The sequence below is a fragment of the Pogoniulus pusillus genome, chromosome 14 (genome assembly GCF_015220805.1).
Source record: "Pogoniulus pusillus isolate bPogPus1 chromosome 14, bPogPus1.pri, whole genome shotgun sequence".
Classification (NCBI taxonomy): Eukaryota; Metazoa; Chordata; class Aves; order Piciformes; family Lybiidae; genus Pogoniulus; species Pogoniulus pusillus.
Window position 1 is genome coordinate 15,908,989 of NC_087277.1, and position 18,213 is coordinate 15,927,201.

Consider the following 18,213-nt stretch of genomic DNA (forward strand, 5'->3'; position numbering starts at 1 on the left):
GTTATTAGGCTACTGCACGGTATAGTGAACATTTACATTTCACAGAGAACAGAGTGAATGGCAGTCCTGTGATGTAAGACTAACCAGGGAAACATGCATGTTGCAGTAACTGAAATTCTGTTTAGATATTAGGGAAAGAAAAATATTCCATGTCAAAGCAACCATACTGGCACATTTGCCATGAGGACCTGTGCAATGTCCATCTTTGGAGATACTCTAACCCAGCTGTACAAGGCCCTGAACAACCTATTCTAACCTCAAAGTAACAATGAAGTAGGTCTTGCTTTGAATATGATGACTTTCATAGGACTTTTCCAGCCTGAACTCATCTACAAATCTAACACAGTCAAGTCATGTTTAAGTTAAAATGCTGAATATTGACTTACTTTCTAGAAGGGATATGGGATTTCCAAAGGAAAATACATTGAAAAAACTTTACAGAAAAACAGAATCAGATGGACATACATATATAAATATACGTGTGCGTGTGCTTCTACCACTCACTGCTCCAAACGTTTGCACAAGAGCTTAAGTGGCATTCTTGTTCTTTACACTGCTCAGCAGAAGATATATTTTTGAAGCCAGATAAAAGCATAGAGTCCATTAATTAGAGCTTCAATCATAGTTCAGATACACACAAATAGACAGCCATTCACACCTCCATTCTCCTGAAAGGATCAGACAGAAAATGATCATTTGAGGAGGGACACAATCTTCCTAGTAATTTTGAGCAGCAGCTTCCACTGAAAATAGGTTCATTCAGAATGAGTAAGGCTATTTGCTGAATAGCTCTACTGTTTGCACAGCCAAGTGACAGGAGGACTGCCAGAAGAGGTTAATGTAAGATCTAGCAATAGATAGAAGTTAAAAATGGATGTTTAAGGATTATGAGTTTATGTCTAACAAACAGGAAAGATGTTACCCCCTTACATTATCACAGGCTTAGAAATAATCAGACTGCAGTCAAAATAATCTGCCTACAGACAACACAGTTGAAAATGGTATTTTGTGCAGGCAGTTAAAATCCTCTAATGAAAAAGCTCAGAGCAAGTAGAAAAGCTGTCAAACATTGACCATTTCTATTCATAATTAAGTTGCAGAAGAGTCTCTGGCCTCCCACTGCAGTTCTCAGGTCAGTCACAGGTATTCCCAGTACATCCTTGATTGGCAGATTTTCTCTGCCAACAGCTCAATCTTGAAGCACTAGAGATGAGACACAGCCCACACATATATCTGACAGATAAAGTCCTTCAGCTGGATAGAAAGATTTATCAGAACGCACAGAAAGTGAAGACAGCACCAAACAGGCTTTTCTCTTGATCTTTCATCAGCATTGAAGAATCACAGAACGTTAGAAGTTAGAAAGGACATCCAGAGGTCATCGAGTCCAACCCCCCTGCCAAGACAGCATCACCTAGGGTAGCACGCACAGGAATGCACCCAGGCAAGCCTCCCCGGGACAGCCTCTTCCAGTGCTCCATCACCTTCACTGTAAAGAAGTTTCTTCTCATGTTGAGGTGAAACCACTTATGTTCAAGTTTGCATCCATTGTTCCTTGTCTCATTACAGCGCACCACAGAAAAGAAATTGGCCCCATCTGCTTGACACCCATCCCCCAGGTGTTGTGGTGGTTTTGGGGCCCAGGCACCTTTAAGAAGAACACAAAGACAAAGCCCTCCAAAAAGAGCTAGAGAGTCCCAAGGGACAGACTTGGTCACCGCAGGGTGTTGTAACACTGTTATTCTATTTTGCTCTCTGGTCTCACAGTTTATGAGGCAGAAAAGTGTGTCCCTCCTTACCTCATGCTTTCTGCGGGGAAGGCAATTTTGAGCTGTGTCGCAAGGCCTGCTAAGGCTTTGTAGGCCTCCAGTAGGGAGGGCAGTTTTGACCTACTCTCAGGCCTGCTGAGGTTGGGTGGATGGAGGATTCTAGAAGGTTTTGATCTGGTAAGGTTGGCCTAGTTTGTGAACATATTCATTCCGCCTGAATGCCTTCTGAACATATACACCTGTAAATAGAACCTCCTTTTACACTTCCAGTCAGTGTGCAGCACTTTTTAGAAGTGCTCACTCCCCAGAAGGAGTAAATATCACTTCTGTCCTCTGGGTTTGGGTAGCTCTTGGCCCTAAACCAGCACAGATATTTACAGACATTGAGCAGATCTCTTCTCAGGACTACGCAGCCCCAGGTCTCTCAGTCTCCCTTCATGGGGGAGATGCTCAAGTGCCCTAATCATCCTCGTGGCTCTCTCCAGCAGGTCTCTGTCTCTCTTGAACTGGGGAGCCCAAAACTGGAGACAATACTCCACTGTGGTCTCACTAGGCCAGGGTAGAGGAGAGGAAGAACCTCCTTGGACCTGCTGGACACACTATTACTGATGCACCCAAGGATACCATTGGTCCTCTTGGCCACAAGGGCACATTTGGGTCCCATGGAGAAACTGCTGTCACTAAGACTCCAAGGTCTTTCTCTGTGGAGGTGCTGTCCAGTAGGGCAACTCCTAACCTGTACCACACACTCATGTGCAGGACGCTGCACTTGTCCTTAGACAAAGTTCAAGTTGTGCCAGGGGAGGTATAGGCTGGATGTTAGGAGGAAGTTCTTCCCAGAGAGGGTGATGTGCCATTGGAATGGGCTGCCCAGGGAGTGAAGTCATTGTCCTTGGAGATGTTCAAAAAAAGACTGAATGAGGCACTTAGTGCCATTGTCTAGTTGATTGGATAGGGCTGGGTGCTAGGTTGGACTGGATGATCTTGGAGGTTTCTCCCAACCTGGTTGATTCTATGATTCTAGGATTCTATGAACTTCATGAGCCACCCAGCTCTCCAGCCTATCCAGATCTCATTGGATGGCAGCACAGCCTAACAGGGTGAAAGCCACCCCCTCCCCCACTCCCAGTTTTGTATCACCAGCAAACTCACTGAGGGTACACTCAATGCCCTCATCTAGATCACTGATAAAGAGAATGAACAAAATTAGACCAAATGCTGATCCCTGGAGAAAACCACTGGCCATAGGCCTCCAAGTTGATTCTGTGCCACTGATCACAACCCTCTGTTGTCAAGCCAGTTCTTAATCTGCCTCATGGACCAATCATCTATGCCACATCTCCTGAGCTTTTCTATGAGGATGCTATGGGAGAAAAGTTGTTTCTTCTTGGGAATTTTTTTTTCCTGTGTTTTTTGTTTTCTTGTATAGGCACATATAAGCATTTCCTTCACAGTGATTATCATTGTGCTTGCATGTCCCACAGGAATCACAAATCAAATAAATGGACATTAAAACTCACCAAATGTGGATTGGTTAGGGGAAAAAAGTTATCTCCAAGACTTACTGCATTTCTGTATTCATTACACTAAGTTTCACTGTCTTTTTAATTTGCTGCCATAAAAGAAAGTCCATCATTAATTTGCTGTTGACTGTCAACAGATAACTCTTTTCAGCCCCACAGTTTCTAATATATTTCTCCACCACCGGATTTGTGTTAAATAAAAATGCCAACTAGGAAAGGTGTAATGAACTCAAATATAACACTAAAAATGTTTGGCTATATTGTTTCATTTCACAAATACAGAGCAGAAAAGTATATCTCTTTACCTGGAATTTCATCAGTCTCCCCATCAGTGTGTTTGAATCGATCTCCTTCCACGTGGACATTTGGGCACAGGACATCTGAAAAACAAAAGAACCAGTACACAATTATCACAAGTAAGAAGATCCTTTGGAAGCTATGGAACTAAGCAAGGCTGATCTCCTGTGGTTTGTCCAATACATACACATTGTCCCACAGCAATAAATCTGTTCTAAATACCCATCCTCTATCCCATCTGCTAACCATATACTAGAGATCTGTTAGACCAAGGCTGGTTTTGAGACATTTTTTTGCTAACTGGTCAGTCCAAAAAACAGTAGATGACTTTTTCCCTCAGCTAGGATATCACTCTGGGTTTTTCTCTTTCATTGGTCTGTCAATCTGCATAGAAGTTACAAAATTTTAAGAAAATGGAGAATGTGTTTCCCCTCTCAGATTGCATGGAAGGAAAGATCTGAATGCCAGGCTGACACTAGAGTGCTGCTCAAACTTTTCATATAGGTCAAATCCTACTCAGAAAACCCCAAATCTAATGTGCTAAGACAGGAAAGGGAATTTGGATCACACACTGATGAACGTCTCATTACAGACCAGTGTCAGTGACAAAAAGCAAAGTCCACCGTCCTGTGTGTTACTGTATTACATATAATTCTTCTGGTAACACTTCTTCAGGATATGACAACTTAGGTATCTGCTCCTTGAGTTTGTTCCAACGGAAAGCAAAGTTAAATATGACTAAAAAGTTGAAGAATATCCACCTCTACTCACAGGTTTCAAAACAGACATGAAAATAACCAGCCTTTGTCAGTCATTTTTCATGCTCCCAATTTGTGTCAACACAAGCACAGGTAAATGCTTTTCTACAGTGAACTGTCTATTCATCCACCTCTTTTCTGCCATATCTTCAAAGTAACATTTATTTATGCTTTGTTTTCACAGATCAATAGGTAATTGCAGACTTGTAAACAATGGGGACAGGTAGCTCAAGGAATCAGTTTAATGAGAACATAAAATGAGCCTCTGATTTTTCACCACTTGCACAGCTCCACATTTATGTCCTTCCTCTGATTTAAAGAACATCCAGGTAAGAACAGCAAAGTCCCATTGCTTCATTTGCCCAGCTGCACACATGATAACACATACATCCTCTGTAGTTGCAGTAGTTATCTTGATGCATATGGTTTTTAGCATCATCTCCACCTGGTGTTTAGCATGTTATTTCTTCAGCATCATTAACTGCTTGTAAAAGAGCAGAGAGGGATGGGGAGCCAGAAGCAGAAGGCAACAACACTAATGGAGCACAATCTCACAGGGCTCTCTGAACACTTTCTACAACAGGTCTAGCTTGAATTTTTTGCGAAGCTATATCCAAAATCATGAGACAAAACCTACTTTTCTGAGGACACTGTCACCCTGTATCTCTCCTGCCTCCTGACCTTCAATGAAGAAAAAAACAATAAATGTTTGGTTAATCCCGGCAATGAAAGCAGATATTTTTTCCTGCTTTATTACACTAATGAATTTATGCTCCAGATTATCAACTGCAGATGAGGCACTCTCAGCTCAGTGGAAAGAAAGTGGACTGTAAAACCCATTGCCAGAAGCCCCAACAGCCAATGCAGCTATCAAAAGCAAACACGTTCAGCCACACCTTTGGCACAGCAGTGAAGGATATCAGAGACTGATTACTCATACAGGTGCATCTTAGCCAGGGCATTTCAGATTTTCTTTGGACCATCTTTAGGACTTCTTCTTCAATAGATAAAATTCAGGCTCATTATGTTTGGGAGTTTTGTTTATTTGCTTGTTTGTTTGTTTTTCCCACCATATCAGGAGCCAGTACTGATTGATGCATAGGCTCACTTCATTTAAATTTTAGCCAGAATTCTCTTTTGCTCCCTCATGCCTGCTGGTTTGAAAGTCGAGATATTTCATGTAAACCTGCTCATGTCTTACCATTAGACATGTGAAATAATGTGAGAGTTTTCCCTCCCTCAGAGGTCTGCACAACTTCCCAACACAATAGGGAAGCTCTCCTCTGCTAAGGAAACTTCAGAAGCTGAAAATCATAGAATTATAGAATCATTTTGATTGAAAAAGAGATTTAAGATCATACATTCCAACCATTATCTACCTAACTGTACCAAATCGGGTGATAAACCATCTCCCTCAGCATCACATCTGAATGTGTTAAACCATTAAGCCTTGCAAGAGCCAATTTAGGCCACCTCTATTCTCATTCAAAACTAAGCCATACTGACAAAACATTTGCTTACAAGTGTCAAACACCCAATGTAAATGTGATAATGATCCTTTAAATTTTAGTTTTGATAACAATTAATGTTTTTATGATTACAGGCATTGTACTGCAGTAAACAGCACTTCTGTGTTCCAGTTTTGGAAGTGGAAGATGTATGGCTATGCAGTACTATCACAAACATAAAAAATCAAACCAAGAAAGATTTCCCCAAATATGAGTAAACAACTGGCAGGCATGACTAAAACCACAAAAAATGTCATTCATCTCTGCTGCGCAGGGCTCAAGAGATACATAGGAAAGAATAAAGCATCTCAGACACAGCAGGGTACCTCTTCATGCAAGAGGAAGGTAATGTCTGAATTATAGACATGCAAATTATCACTCCAATGTTTACTGACATTACACATCCTCCACCAGGTCAAATTAGAAAATACTATGGCTTCCTAGCAGGGAAGCACAACCTAGGAAAATGTTTCTGGTTTTAGCTTCTCTTTTGGAAGGATGATTATAAAGCAAACTCTCGCACTTGGCCTTGATGCAGAACTGTATTGCCACAAAAAACCAGACATGCCAGTGTTAATATTATTGGTCTTTTCTTCCAGCCTTTTCTGTTAAATATCATATTACCTCTTAAAGAACTGTAGCCCCTCTTTGGCTTTTATTTTACAAATACCCTGTGCTTCTTTCTGCTTCTCCCTTCTTCTTGCATCTAAGGCACAAGCACAAATTGTCCACAAGGGGGAAAAAAGATGATTACAACGCTCATTTTCCAGATACAGAATAATTCACAGAGGCACAAAAGAATTTAATGCTTTACCATCCACATTAACAGCACAGGTTTCATTGCTATGCCCAGGAATACACTCATAGGAAAGGAAAGACAAAAGCTGTTCCTCTCCTGCTGAGCCTTTCCGTGAGACCTCTGATATAGGTGAACATTCCAGCATCAAAGAAGAATGTTTCTGGCTATTCTTTCTGCTATTGAAAAAAAAAAAAAGATAAAAGAAAAAAAAAAACCAACTTTGAGCAAACACAATGCTTGAAGGATTTGCAGTAATGAGCATCCACCACAAATAGCAGAAAGCGTAATAAATGCTGCAACTATTTCCCTGCTAATTTGCAAACACAGTTTTATAAAAGAGAATTTACAACTGACTGACCTGAGCGTTCAGCCACTAGCCCTTGTTACATCCTCTTTGGCCATGTAATTTAAATCTATATGAGGCTGCAGCTGCTTTTAAATACATGTTCTTTAAACCTACTTCCTTGTCCTCGACTTTGTGTAATAGCCTCTCAATCCTTTTCTTTATCCACTAATTTTCTCAGAAAAGATTTTGCATTTATGACCATGTGGTCTATGGCAATTTTTAATAGCACCAGAAGAGCAATATATCCCCTCTAAAGCTGCGCTAGAGATGATGACTTCCCACTGACACCTGCTACAGCTCTTAATCCATTGCAGAGTGTTACTTTGTAATGCAAATGGCATTCACTATGCAGTAACGATGACTAGGAACAAATCTATTATATCTAGGGAGTTACGGTATAGACAAAACTGTAATCTTCCACAGAAAGAAATCAGCTTTTGTTAGGGATGACCTCTTTCTCATAAAATTATAATTCTTGCATAGAGATAAATAATAATTCCCATTCTGTAATACTTCATTGACTGGCTTCAACATACATGATATTTTGTGCGGGTGTGGGTGAGAACAGGCAAACATCTATAGTTATACATATAAATAAATTTTGCTTTTTTAATAGTGATACATTATTATAATTTCAAAATCCCATAATTCATGTTGTACTACGAATCTGTATGTGCATATGTTGCAGACAACAACAAAAGTGATGCAGTTCACACACTGGAGAGAATGGATGCAATTCAGAGGGACCTGGGCAAGGTCAAGAAGTGGGCACATATGAACCTCAGGAGACCAAGTGCAAGGTCCTGCACCTGGGTTGAGATCACCCCCAGTATCAATATAGGCTGGGGAATGAAGAGATTGAGAGCAGATCTGCAGAGAAGGACTTAGGGGTACCAGTGAATGAAAACCTGGATATGAGTCAACAATGTGCACTGGCAGCCCAGAAGGCCAACCACATCCTGGGATGTATCAAAAGAAATGTGGCCAATAATATTGAGGGAGGTGATTCTGCCCCTTTACTCCACTATCAAGAGACTTCACAGGTATGTTTCATTAGGATGGCTGGTAAAATTCTCCTAGAGTCACTACCTTCTTAAACTGTAAGGTCCATTCAGGGCTATCCACCTGAAACCTCATTTGCTTCCTGCTCAGCAGATGAATTAGCATGAGCTACCTGTTTGACTCATAGCCTCCTTTTCCACTCTTTCTTCACAGATCTCCAAATTGTTCAGAACTGTTTGCAGATTCCACATCAGTGAGAAAGAATCCATTTTAGCCCCACAGAAGTCTTGGTGCTGACTCAAGGATGACATCTTTCTACCTGCCTGTCCTGGTCTGAGTTAGAACAGAACTAATTCTGTTCAGAACTTTTACTATTCATCTCAGTCTTTTCTAAGTAACTGCACTTTCTGAAATTAATGGCACATTTTTCAGACAGTGTCTGCTTCTAGCAGGGATAACACTCCATGTTTATAGTAACCAGTACCAGTATCAAGGACTGATATGCAGAAAAGTTCTTGATTATACTCACTCCTACAAAGACAGAGGTCACTGCTAAATCTCGGATATGACACTGAGGTGTCTTAAGAGGCCACACCCGTGGGGTGGAGTGAACAGGGCAGGTGATCCTAAACCAACCAACAAGGTATTCCATTGTATATACTTCATATTCAGTATAAAGCTAAGGGATCAAAAGGTCTAAATTTTCTTCAAGGAGGACTCTCTCTGTTCTGCATTCAACCCCAATCTGTGTGTTCCTGAATCCAGCTCCAGAATCTGGAAAGAAAGAGAGAAGGAAAGAGAGAGAAAGAGAATGAGAGGGAGAGAGATTGAGAGGAAGGAAGGAAGGAAGGAAGGAAGGAAGGAAGGAAGGAAGGAAGGAAGGAAGGAAGGAAGGAAGGAAGGAAGGAAGGAAGGAAGGAAGGAAGGAAGGAAGGAAGGAAGGAAGGAGAGGAGGGGAGAGGAGGGGAGGGGAGGGGACGGGAGAGGAGGGGAGGGGAGAAAAGGCAGAGGGGAAAGAAGTATTTTGACAGAAATATTCATTGAGGGTCTGCAAGCATACAGAGAAATGATTTTGCACTGTAGTAGGCTATTAAATCTGCCAAACACTCCATTGAAGCTGAAGCAAGCCAGATTGAAATCATAAGGCATTTTTTTCTTTCTGATACTTCCTTTTTCCACACATGGACTGGTTTATATGAGGAGGACACAAGGCTCTTCCTCTGCTAAGAACTCCAGATCCAGCCTGTGAATACATCTGCCTCAAGGCTGAACATTAACTCTGCCAGGCCCAAAGGTATCTTCACAGCAAGAGCTCACTGTGATGACTCGTGGTGTTCCACCCTCACCCTACACGTTTTTGAATCTGCATTTCTATCGGTACCATGGAAAACATAATTACTGGAAGAACTGCCTTCTCCATGAGTCTACGCTGAGTAGCTGTTTCCTGAAATATCTCTATTGAAGGCAACTCCTTCACTTGTAAAGTTTGGTAAAAGTCACAAGGTCATGTCTGTTATAACAGTTTCCAGGCAGGAACAGTGTAATCCTTAGGATTTTCTAATAAATTACCTTCCCTGTAAAGTGCCAAATGCAAACACCAGTTGCCAGTGCTCCAACCTTTTGTTCTTAGGATTCTACTGAAAAGGTTTCCTCATTTTAATTTTTATTCTTTCAAAAATAGGGAAGCCCTCAGCTGCCAAGAGCTCCTCTAGGGACTTGTGTATAATAAATGCTGAACATGTGTAGCTGTCAAGTCACACAAGAATAAAGTAGAGAGGTGAGAATAGAAACACAGGAAGGTTAAAACAAATATTTTTTGTTTCAAACTGAATACTTCAGGATTCTGGAATCTCAGCAGCACCCAGTGCATTGCCAGACATTCAGCTACTCTGCATCTCCATCACTATTGCATTTCTGCAGTTCAAAGTCTCCACTTCTTCTCAAAAATCATAATACAACATAAATGCTAGAGTTTTTTCATTCCCTGACAGTAATCTTTAGCCCACCATAAATTCTATCCATGGGTAAGGAAATAATATATATTGTCTCACAAACACAGGTCTCTTTAAGAGCTGTCTCGCAAAGCATTAGACCAGACATCAAAATATTTGGAAGGAATAACTCTTCTTTAGACATTGTCCAAAAGCTTTCAGAGCTAAATAGTATGAATGTCGCAAGGAAGAGAGTTTGGGGTATTTGGTAGGGAGGGCACTCCCATAGAGGAAGTTTCTTTTTTTTTTTTCTATAGTTAATTTTTTTTCCTACATTAAATAAAAAATACCCATTAAAGTTTACACTTAAAGGGGAAGGGCCTAATGAGAACTTTGTTCTTACATTTATGAAGAACTCATGAAAGCAGTTTCTCAGAGGAGCTTTCTCAGACCTCTCAGTTCCTTGGATGGTTTTCTGTGCAACAGTTCTTTCAGCATCCTTAACTCCCTGCAGCCAGTTGATGACAAAAGTTACTCCTTTGTATAGCACTACTTTTATTTGTTCTTTTTTTTTCCTCTATAAAACACTATACATGGACTATTATGAAGCATCAGTACTTAAGGGTTGGGTTTCTTTCTCACTCTTTTAGAAATACTACTTATTTTAGAAGAATACCTCCACTAAATGCTTTTTGCAAATGTTTACTGTCAGTAATTCTTCCACAGCAAATGAACCAATTCTTAAAGTGCCACTCATCCTTGACGAGGCTGGTGAGAGGCCTCAAGCACAAGCCCTACGAGGAGAGGCTTAGGGAGCTGGGGTTGTTTAGCCTGGAGAAGAGGAGGCTCAGGGGTGACCTTATTGCTGTCTACAACTACCTGAAGGTGATACTGTGATACTGTGATACTGTGAAAACAAATTCATAAGGAAAAAAACTGGTACATTTTTCAACTACAGTGGTGGCACTGACAGTTTAATGATTGTGCAATTGCTTCTATACTAACATTATAATTTCTAGCAAAGCAAAACAGAGCATCACAGGAATTACAAGATCCACCTTCCAGTTTAGTGCCCTACACAGTTCTCTCCTTTCTGAAACCACACTGGAGCTTCACACCATGAAGTTTCAAGTCCATTGGTGCCAGGACTATCACCTGTTTACAACCAAGGTGGATTCTGCCTTTCCTCTTCAGGTAATGCCTACACTGATTCTAGATGAAGTTCCACATTTCCACACCAAGGCAATCTGTTGTCATAAATAGTGGACCTCATAAATGCTCATGATGAAATGGAAAGATTGTTCTTAGCAAACAGTAGGACTGAGCAAACACAGCTGAGTCCTATCCGACTCCTCAAATCCCTGGGCTGTCACATTTTTCCACCAAAATATTACACTAAATTTGCAGCAACACTGAGCTGAATTACTCTTCAGACTCCTCTGGCTACTCAGAAGGTCCCAAGTGACTGCAGTGGAAGTGCAGATATCTGCAGGGCTCCCTCTGAATACTTAGTGCCTGGCACTGCTCAGTAGATGTTATGTACCACACAAAGGGCACATAAAACTACCAGGCATTATACCCCAGAGGGTATTCATGCAACACACATTTAAGGTTCCAGACAAGAGGACATTCCTCTTTGGCTACTTCTACAGGAAAGGAGAAGCAAGACTCCTTCAAATGGCAATTCAGAGCAGGAACCCAATTTAGGTGCCTAGATTTACCCTTAAAAAGACTACTCTTTTCCTCTTAGTTACATGGGGAACATAAGGACACATGGTTCCTAATTCAGACATCAATTAAATGCTCCATAGTCACTTCCATCCAGTTGCAACAAGTTCGGCTGCATTCATCCCAAACCCATATGCATCTGTTGATCATGAACACTCCCTAGCAGGCTACAAGCACCCTCATGGGCCCTAGAAATGTTCTGACAGTATTAACTTGCTTGGGCCAAAATGTGCCAAACCCCAGCACAGACGAGTACATTTCCCAGGAATGCTTCTGACCACATTTATGGCTACTAGTTTAGCTACAGCCTGTAAATATCACTCTTTGCTAGGAGCTCTGTAATAAAAATCAAAAGGAGCCTCTTGGGCAAAAATACTAAATTCATTTTATGGTCACAGGTTACCAACTTTTAAACATATTCCACTCAAACAAGAAAGTGGAAAAGGGGCTGACTGCACAGCCACAAAGTTTTGTGTCTTATTTAAGCAGGGACAGGGGAAATGCAGAGAGTTCTGGTTTGAAGTCCTTATGAAGGGAAAAAAAGTTAAATTCTTCTCCTACACTTTGCTTCCTGGCCTGTATTAACTTACCCAGGAACTGTTCATGTAAATACAGGGAATGTGCCCAGTTCGGCAGCCCTATCTCCTGGTTGATCACATCCCTTTAACCCTTAGCCCACCTTCAGATGTCTTTTATAATTCCTTAAAGAAACTCCTGAATCTCAGTGAGGACTATCATTCCAAGAGGTACCTATGCTGTAGAATTCAATGGTAGTCTCTCACTCTCTAATGCACCCACACAAATATCAGCAACTCATTGGACAACTGGCAGAAGACATATATTGTCAAGAGGACTGATGTAATTAGCGCCATTTAAGTGAGCAGCCTACAGAATTAATTTGCACATGCTCCCACAGGGAATAAATGGCACTATGGGAACTATGAATATAGCATCAGGCTCAGCACTTCCAAGATAATTTGTTTGTGTCTGCCCCTAAACAGACAGACTGTGTGCCAAGGAGCTTGTCGGCAAACAGCGCAAGGTTTTGAGGAAAGCAATTAGCAGCTGCAGCACTTCCCACTCAGGCTGCAAGTTGATTGCTACTCCGGGGCACAAGTCCATCACTCTCTCTGGTTATGCCATGAAAATATCTTCAGACTGATGACCTATAAAATATTCAACAGGATGACAGTATGGTGTTGAGTTCACACCCTCCAGAAGCCAGCAGCCATAGCAACAAGCCCATCTCCAGTGGCTGCTCTATGTACATGAATCAATCATGTCACCCCTGACCCAGCTACTGGGTTCCTTGAGACAGTTTTAGCTGCACTTGCTGCCTATACTTCATAGACTGGAGAGAGGGGAGTGTTGCAGAGGTGGGAAAATTTCCTGCCTGTTGTACCACCCACCCAGCTGTGGGGAGGCAAAAGTGCACCACCTACCAAAGTGAAGATCCAAAAGTATAGACAGAAGAGATCAGCATGTAGTGCTTCTATGCGGATGTAGAAGAGGATGAATAGCCTGTGGATTGGCAACAGAAAGCAGTCCAGGGAGACTGTCTAATCTGCTGACCATCTATCTCAAGGCTGCATAACTGCCAATCATCCAAAAAATCTGTTCTTCTCTCTCCTTCTTCCTTAGCATTTTCTATTCCTGAATTTTGCACTATTGGATGTTCTTCCCGTGAGTTCCCTGGGGCCAGGGAATGCTCTCACACATGGGTACCTCCTCTGAGTACAGTTTCAACACTTCACTGTAGCCCAGATACTAAAACCATGAAGAGGAAGGTGTGCTGGAAACTACAATGCTTCTAGCTCAAATACGAAAATCACAGTGAGAAAGATACATGATAAAGACTGCCGAGTAACTCGGTTATACTCACCCTATCTAACTGACCAGCAAAACTCCTGAGATGATTAAATTGTAGGGCTGACAGGCATTTATCTTCTTAAAGTAGGCATCCCAACCGGGAACCGCACTGTCATGGTGGTAAGACTGGTGCCGCTCCAGCCCAGCTACCTAGGCTCTCAGTATATATGGGCTCAGAATTCTGTGATGTATGGCCAAGACATCCCAGAAGGCTGAACGAAGCTCCTCCTCTGTTTTGGAATCTGTTACATACCATCTTTCCCTACTGCTCATGCGCATACCTGTGGGCCTCATTTCTTATCTCTAGTAACCTAGTGATTATCAGCCTGCTGTAACTTCTGATCAAAACACACACCAACTTTTCCCTCTTACAGATGTGGATCAAGTCCAATATCCATCAACGTAATGAACAAATGAGACTCTTATGCTCCATAAGAAGAGCTGAGCTGAATCATCTGTGCGTTATATTCCTTTAAAAACTTGTAAGTATCAATACTAGTGCAAGTGTAAGGAAACAGGAGGCAAAATATCTCCACTAACAGAAATTAATCTCCCTTATCATTTTTCCTACACTACTAAACAAGTAATATGGAAGCAAAAATTTGCCAGCAGCAAATTTCACAACAGAGAGATGGTAGCAATAAATGCTAAATCTCCAGTAGTAATGGTTGTTTTTAGAGTAGACTTGGATATTGTAAAATGCTGTCGGTCTGAGAGAGAGGGTGGGTTTGTTTCATTTGTTTTTTACAGTAGCAATTCTGTGTTAGTCCTGTAATGGAAACAACTAAGATTAAAAATAAACTCTGTGCAAAGGTTCGGTAAATTGGCTCTTGCTGAATAGGAGCATTACAATATTTCTGCTATAAAGCCTCATCAATCTCACTTGCACTCAGCATTCATGAAAGACACATTTCCTAAATGAGCCCAACAGAGCAGTGCAGCTACATATCTGCTGAAGTCATCAGTTCCCACTGGCAGATGGAGGTACAAGCCAGTCTGTCCATTATCTTCCCATGTGCCACTACATAGTGATAAGAGAATAGACTCTCCTAATCTGTGCACTGTCAAAATGGTGAGGTGCCAAGTTAGAGTTTATAACTGATTTTTTTTAAAAGCAAATCCTGAGAAGACTAAAAATGTTCTTTTGTTTGTTAAATAGCTATGATAACAGTGGCTTCACCAACATAACAAGGAATCCAGGTATGGCATTCTGGTACTTCAGAAGTAGCTCCAAAAGTGAATTGATTAAAAACAACTTGGTTCAAAGCTGGTGTGTTTTTTAACTGATTAATAAATATGCACTAGTTGTACTCAAATAACTTTCAAGAGCGAAATATAGCTCAAGGACATTTTTAAGAGGAACTTTGACTGGCATTACTCTTTTGGTTTAATTATACAACTGCATATTGAACAGTATCATCTTCCATGTGGGTATTTTGGGGGGTTATTGCAACAGTGGGTTTCAGGCTCAGACTAGCAGGAGTATCATTATATCACAAGAGAAAACCAAGGAAATTTCTGTATAAATACAAGCTTTGGCTCTGCTTAGGAATTTTCTACAGAACTACAACATCACCTTTGCAAAATAGAGAGGGGTTTAAGATAAAGTAACTTTAGTTTCCTCTTAGAAAAAAACAGGATAAACTGACACCCCAGAAGAAGAGTCTGGATGCAGCTCAGCAAACTCATCAGTTTACCTGGTTGCAGCCCAAAATCTTCCACTACTTGACTTTGACCTTTCATTGGCAAAACACTGAACTGTCCCCCCAAAGGCAGAAGGTAGCACTAGACATGTGCAAAGCCCCATCACCAAGGTGGCATTTCATTGATGGTAGAACTCTTTAGAATAGATTCTTTAAGAGCAAGCCATCCCTCTACTAACATTCACAAGAATAAACTTTGGGGACACTAATGGAAACAGGATAGGGATGAAGTGTGTGAGATAACAAGGACTTGTCAAGACCAGGTATCATCACAAGCTGTTGGCTTTCAGAGTTGGGTAAACTCTCTGGTACTGCCTTCCAGTATGCTACAGAGTCCAGATGGAAGATTTTATTTGATATGACTAAAGAATGGCAGAATAAAGCCCAATGCCTTCCTTACATGAGAACTGGTTAAAAGGGTCATTGATATAAACATTTTTTATCTATACAGATTTAAAGACCTTCATGGTACTATCTGGGTTTTACAGTTCTCAAACACTTAGCCAGGCTGAAAGCACTGGGTTTATTTCTGTTTTGAAAGAAAACTTCAGCCAAGTATTAGTTTTATCTCAACAGCCTTATCCACTTGCCACTTCCCACACATGCCACCAGACCCATTCTTTCTAAGGAGTTTTGTGTGAGATCTGGGCACTCCACTTCTATGGGCACTTGCAGGAATCTGTCCTTTGAAGTCTAAAAGAAGTTGAAAGAAAAGCAACCAATTTGGAAGTAGTTTTGAGGGCACCTGCCCCCTCCTTTTTCCAATACACAGAAGGCTGTTACAACTGTAACCTGGAAAGCAAGTGTTTGAGACCTATATGTGAAAGCTGGCTCAGCCTGAGCTCTGTTCCTTGAGCCAGGTGAATGAACACAGTTCAAACACATTCTTCTTCCTTTCACTTTCCACAGAGATTTCCCTGCTCAAAAATGTCAATCACTTATTTTTAAGGAGGTTAGAAATAATGCTTCACCCAAGACTGCAACAAAGTGAGAGGGAAAGAATCAACACAGAGTACAAAAAGGAAAACAATTCAAGAAAGCAAAAGTACTCAAGTATCAATCAGCAGCTACAGCCCTGCCACTTCTGGGTACTGTGGTCTTCATCCGCACTAAGCGCCTGCTTGTGCAAGAAAAGCTTCCATTTATCAAGCCCCATGCCATAAAACAAGACTGCCACAAAGTGCAACACACCTGTGCCATCTTACTCACGCATTTGGAATCCAGTTGTGCTATTCTACTAGCCAGCCAGCAATGCAACTCAAGCCTCCACACAGGCATGCCAGGATGAGTTAATGCTGTAAAAGATTCAGCTACACAACCACGAAAGGAACACCACAGCATGAAAGAATCAGTCACAGCATGAGAAAAGCAGTCACAGCATGAGAGAATCAGTGCTTTCAGAGGACCTGCAAACTCAACATGGTTGTACCCATCTCCATGGTTCCTCTCTAGGGAGCTGAGCACATTGACTCTTTGAGTGTTCAGCAGAGATTTTAAAAAATATATTAAATAATTGGTATTTTGAAAATAAAATACTTCTTCACTTTGAAAAAGAAAACCAAAATAAGACATTTGAATAAATTCTGTTTTCCAACTCCTCTCCATCATCAGACTCTTACCTAATTTGGCTTTTCCTAGAAGTTTCAATCTTAATGAATTAGCATTTTCCCTATGACAGGCATTTAATTAAAAGGTCCCAAATCAATTCTGAGACAGTTTCTCCTACAAAATGCAACGTCCTCAAGCCCATACATCTAAGGGTATATGATGAAGGAAGTGGATACTTTTATCTGCTACCAGCTAGGAAAGAAAGATGGGAAATTGCTGTTTAAATCAGAAATAAATTAAAACTTGCAGACAAAGGTAAAGTATTCCAGCTTGAGAGCCTCCAGTGGGTCCTGAAGGACAACTTTCAGCAACTGCTTATCCTGTCCAGTCTGAGAAGGAAAATGGTTTCAGAAAATCTCTTGTGGTGATCAATGCAGAGTTCTTAATTGGTCTGGATCATAGCATCCATTCCTCACAGGCTATGGGAAGATAGCATAGCAGCTTTACTTACAAGGGAGGTTGCCTATATAGTGAGGTTTGGCTTGCAGAGATACATTACCCATGTAGAGGGGCAATTGGAAGAGGACCTCATGTTACCATAGGGATTGAAATGCTTAAGGAAGCTATAAGTTATCTTTTGCAGGCTGAATTTCTCTCCTCTTAAAGGAAGATTGAATCTTCATTGAATGTGGTGAAGGTTTCTGCATGTTTACCTGACCTAACTTGCAGAGGCACAGCATTGAGGAGTAGATATTTTATGTGCTAACCTCAAGAAGATATTGTTTCTGGACAAGGACTGCAGGAGAATAAGTTGTTGATTGTAGAAGTGTATGATGTGCATACTGGGCTGTGACTTTATGTGTGAAAGAAGAAACAGTGGTGAAGTCTGCTACAGGATTATAGATAGACACATTAAAGCTTTTCATTACTGCTTTCTAATAAGATTATAAAAGTTCTGTATAATTACCACTAGCTGGAGTGGCCAAAAGCATAAAGTGGTAAAAAGTTTAAACTCATTATAAAAATACTTAGAATACACGAGAGGGAAATGCAGAGGATGGAAAACAGAGCTAAAGAAGTTAATCCATGCTGTAAAAAAAACCCTTCTACTAACTCCAAAACACACCTCACAAGTCCTGGCATGGACCAGTTGGCCATTTGCCACCTTTCTACTTCAAGGCAATGGAAAGGAGATCCATCAGCTCAGCAAATACCGCCAATGAACAAAAGCCTTACTGCCAGGATTTGTTGGCACCGGCACCATTCCCACGCACTGCTCCACATCCCCTCTGGAGAGCAGGACTGCATATGACATGTTTAGTCCAAGTGTCCGCGCCTGGCATCAGCACCCGGAGCTTTGTCCTCTTCCCCTCCCCATTTTCCCCGGGGTCTTTTGAAGGCCTGAGCTGTCTGAACCATCCAGGGGGTTCCC

The 18,213-nt window shown here is 41.3% G+C and overlaps 1 protein-coding gene across 2 annotated transcripts in view; it reads right to left on the reverse strand.

Moving 5' to 3' along the window:
* COL22A1 (collagen type XXII alpha 1 chain) overlaps positions 1–18,213 on the reverse strand; it is a 215,332-nt gene that overhangs the window by 149,548 nt on the left and 47,571 nt on the right. For both annotated transcript variants that reach the window (XM_064154346.1, XM_064154345.1), the window contains exon 4: positions 3,598–3,672. In XM_064154346.1, coding sequence (XP_064010416.1) covers positions 3,598–3,672 — 75 coding nt within the window. The remainder of the gene's footprint in view (positions 1–3,597; positions 3,673–18,213) is intronic.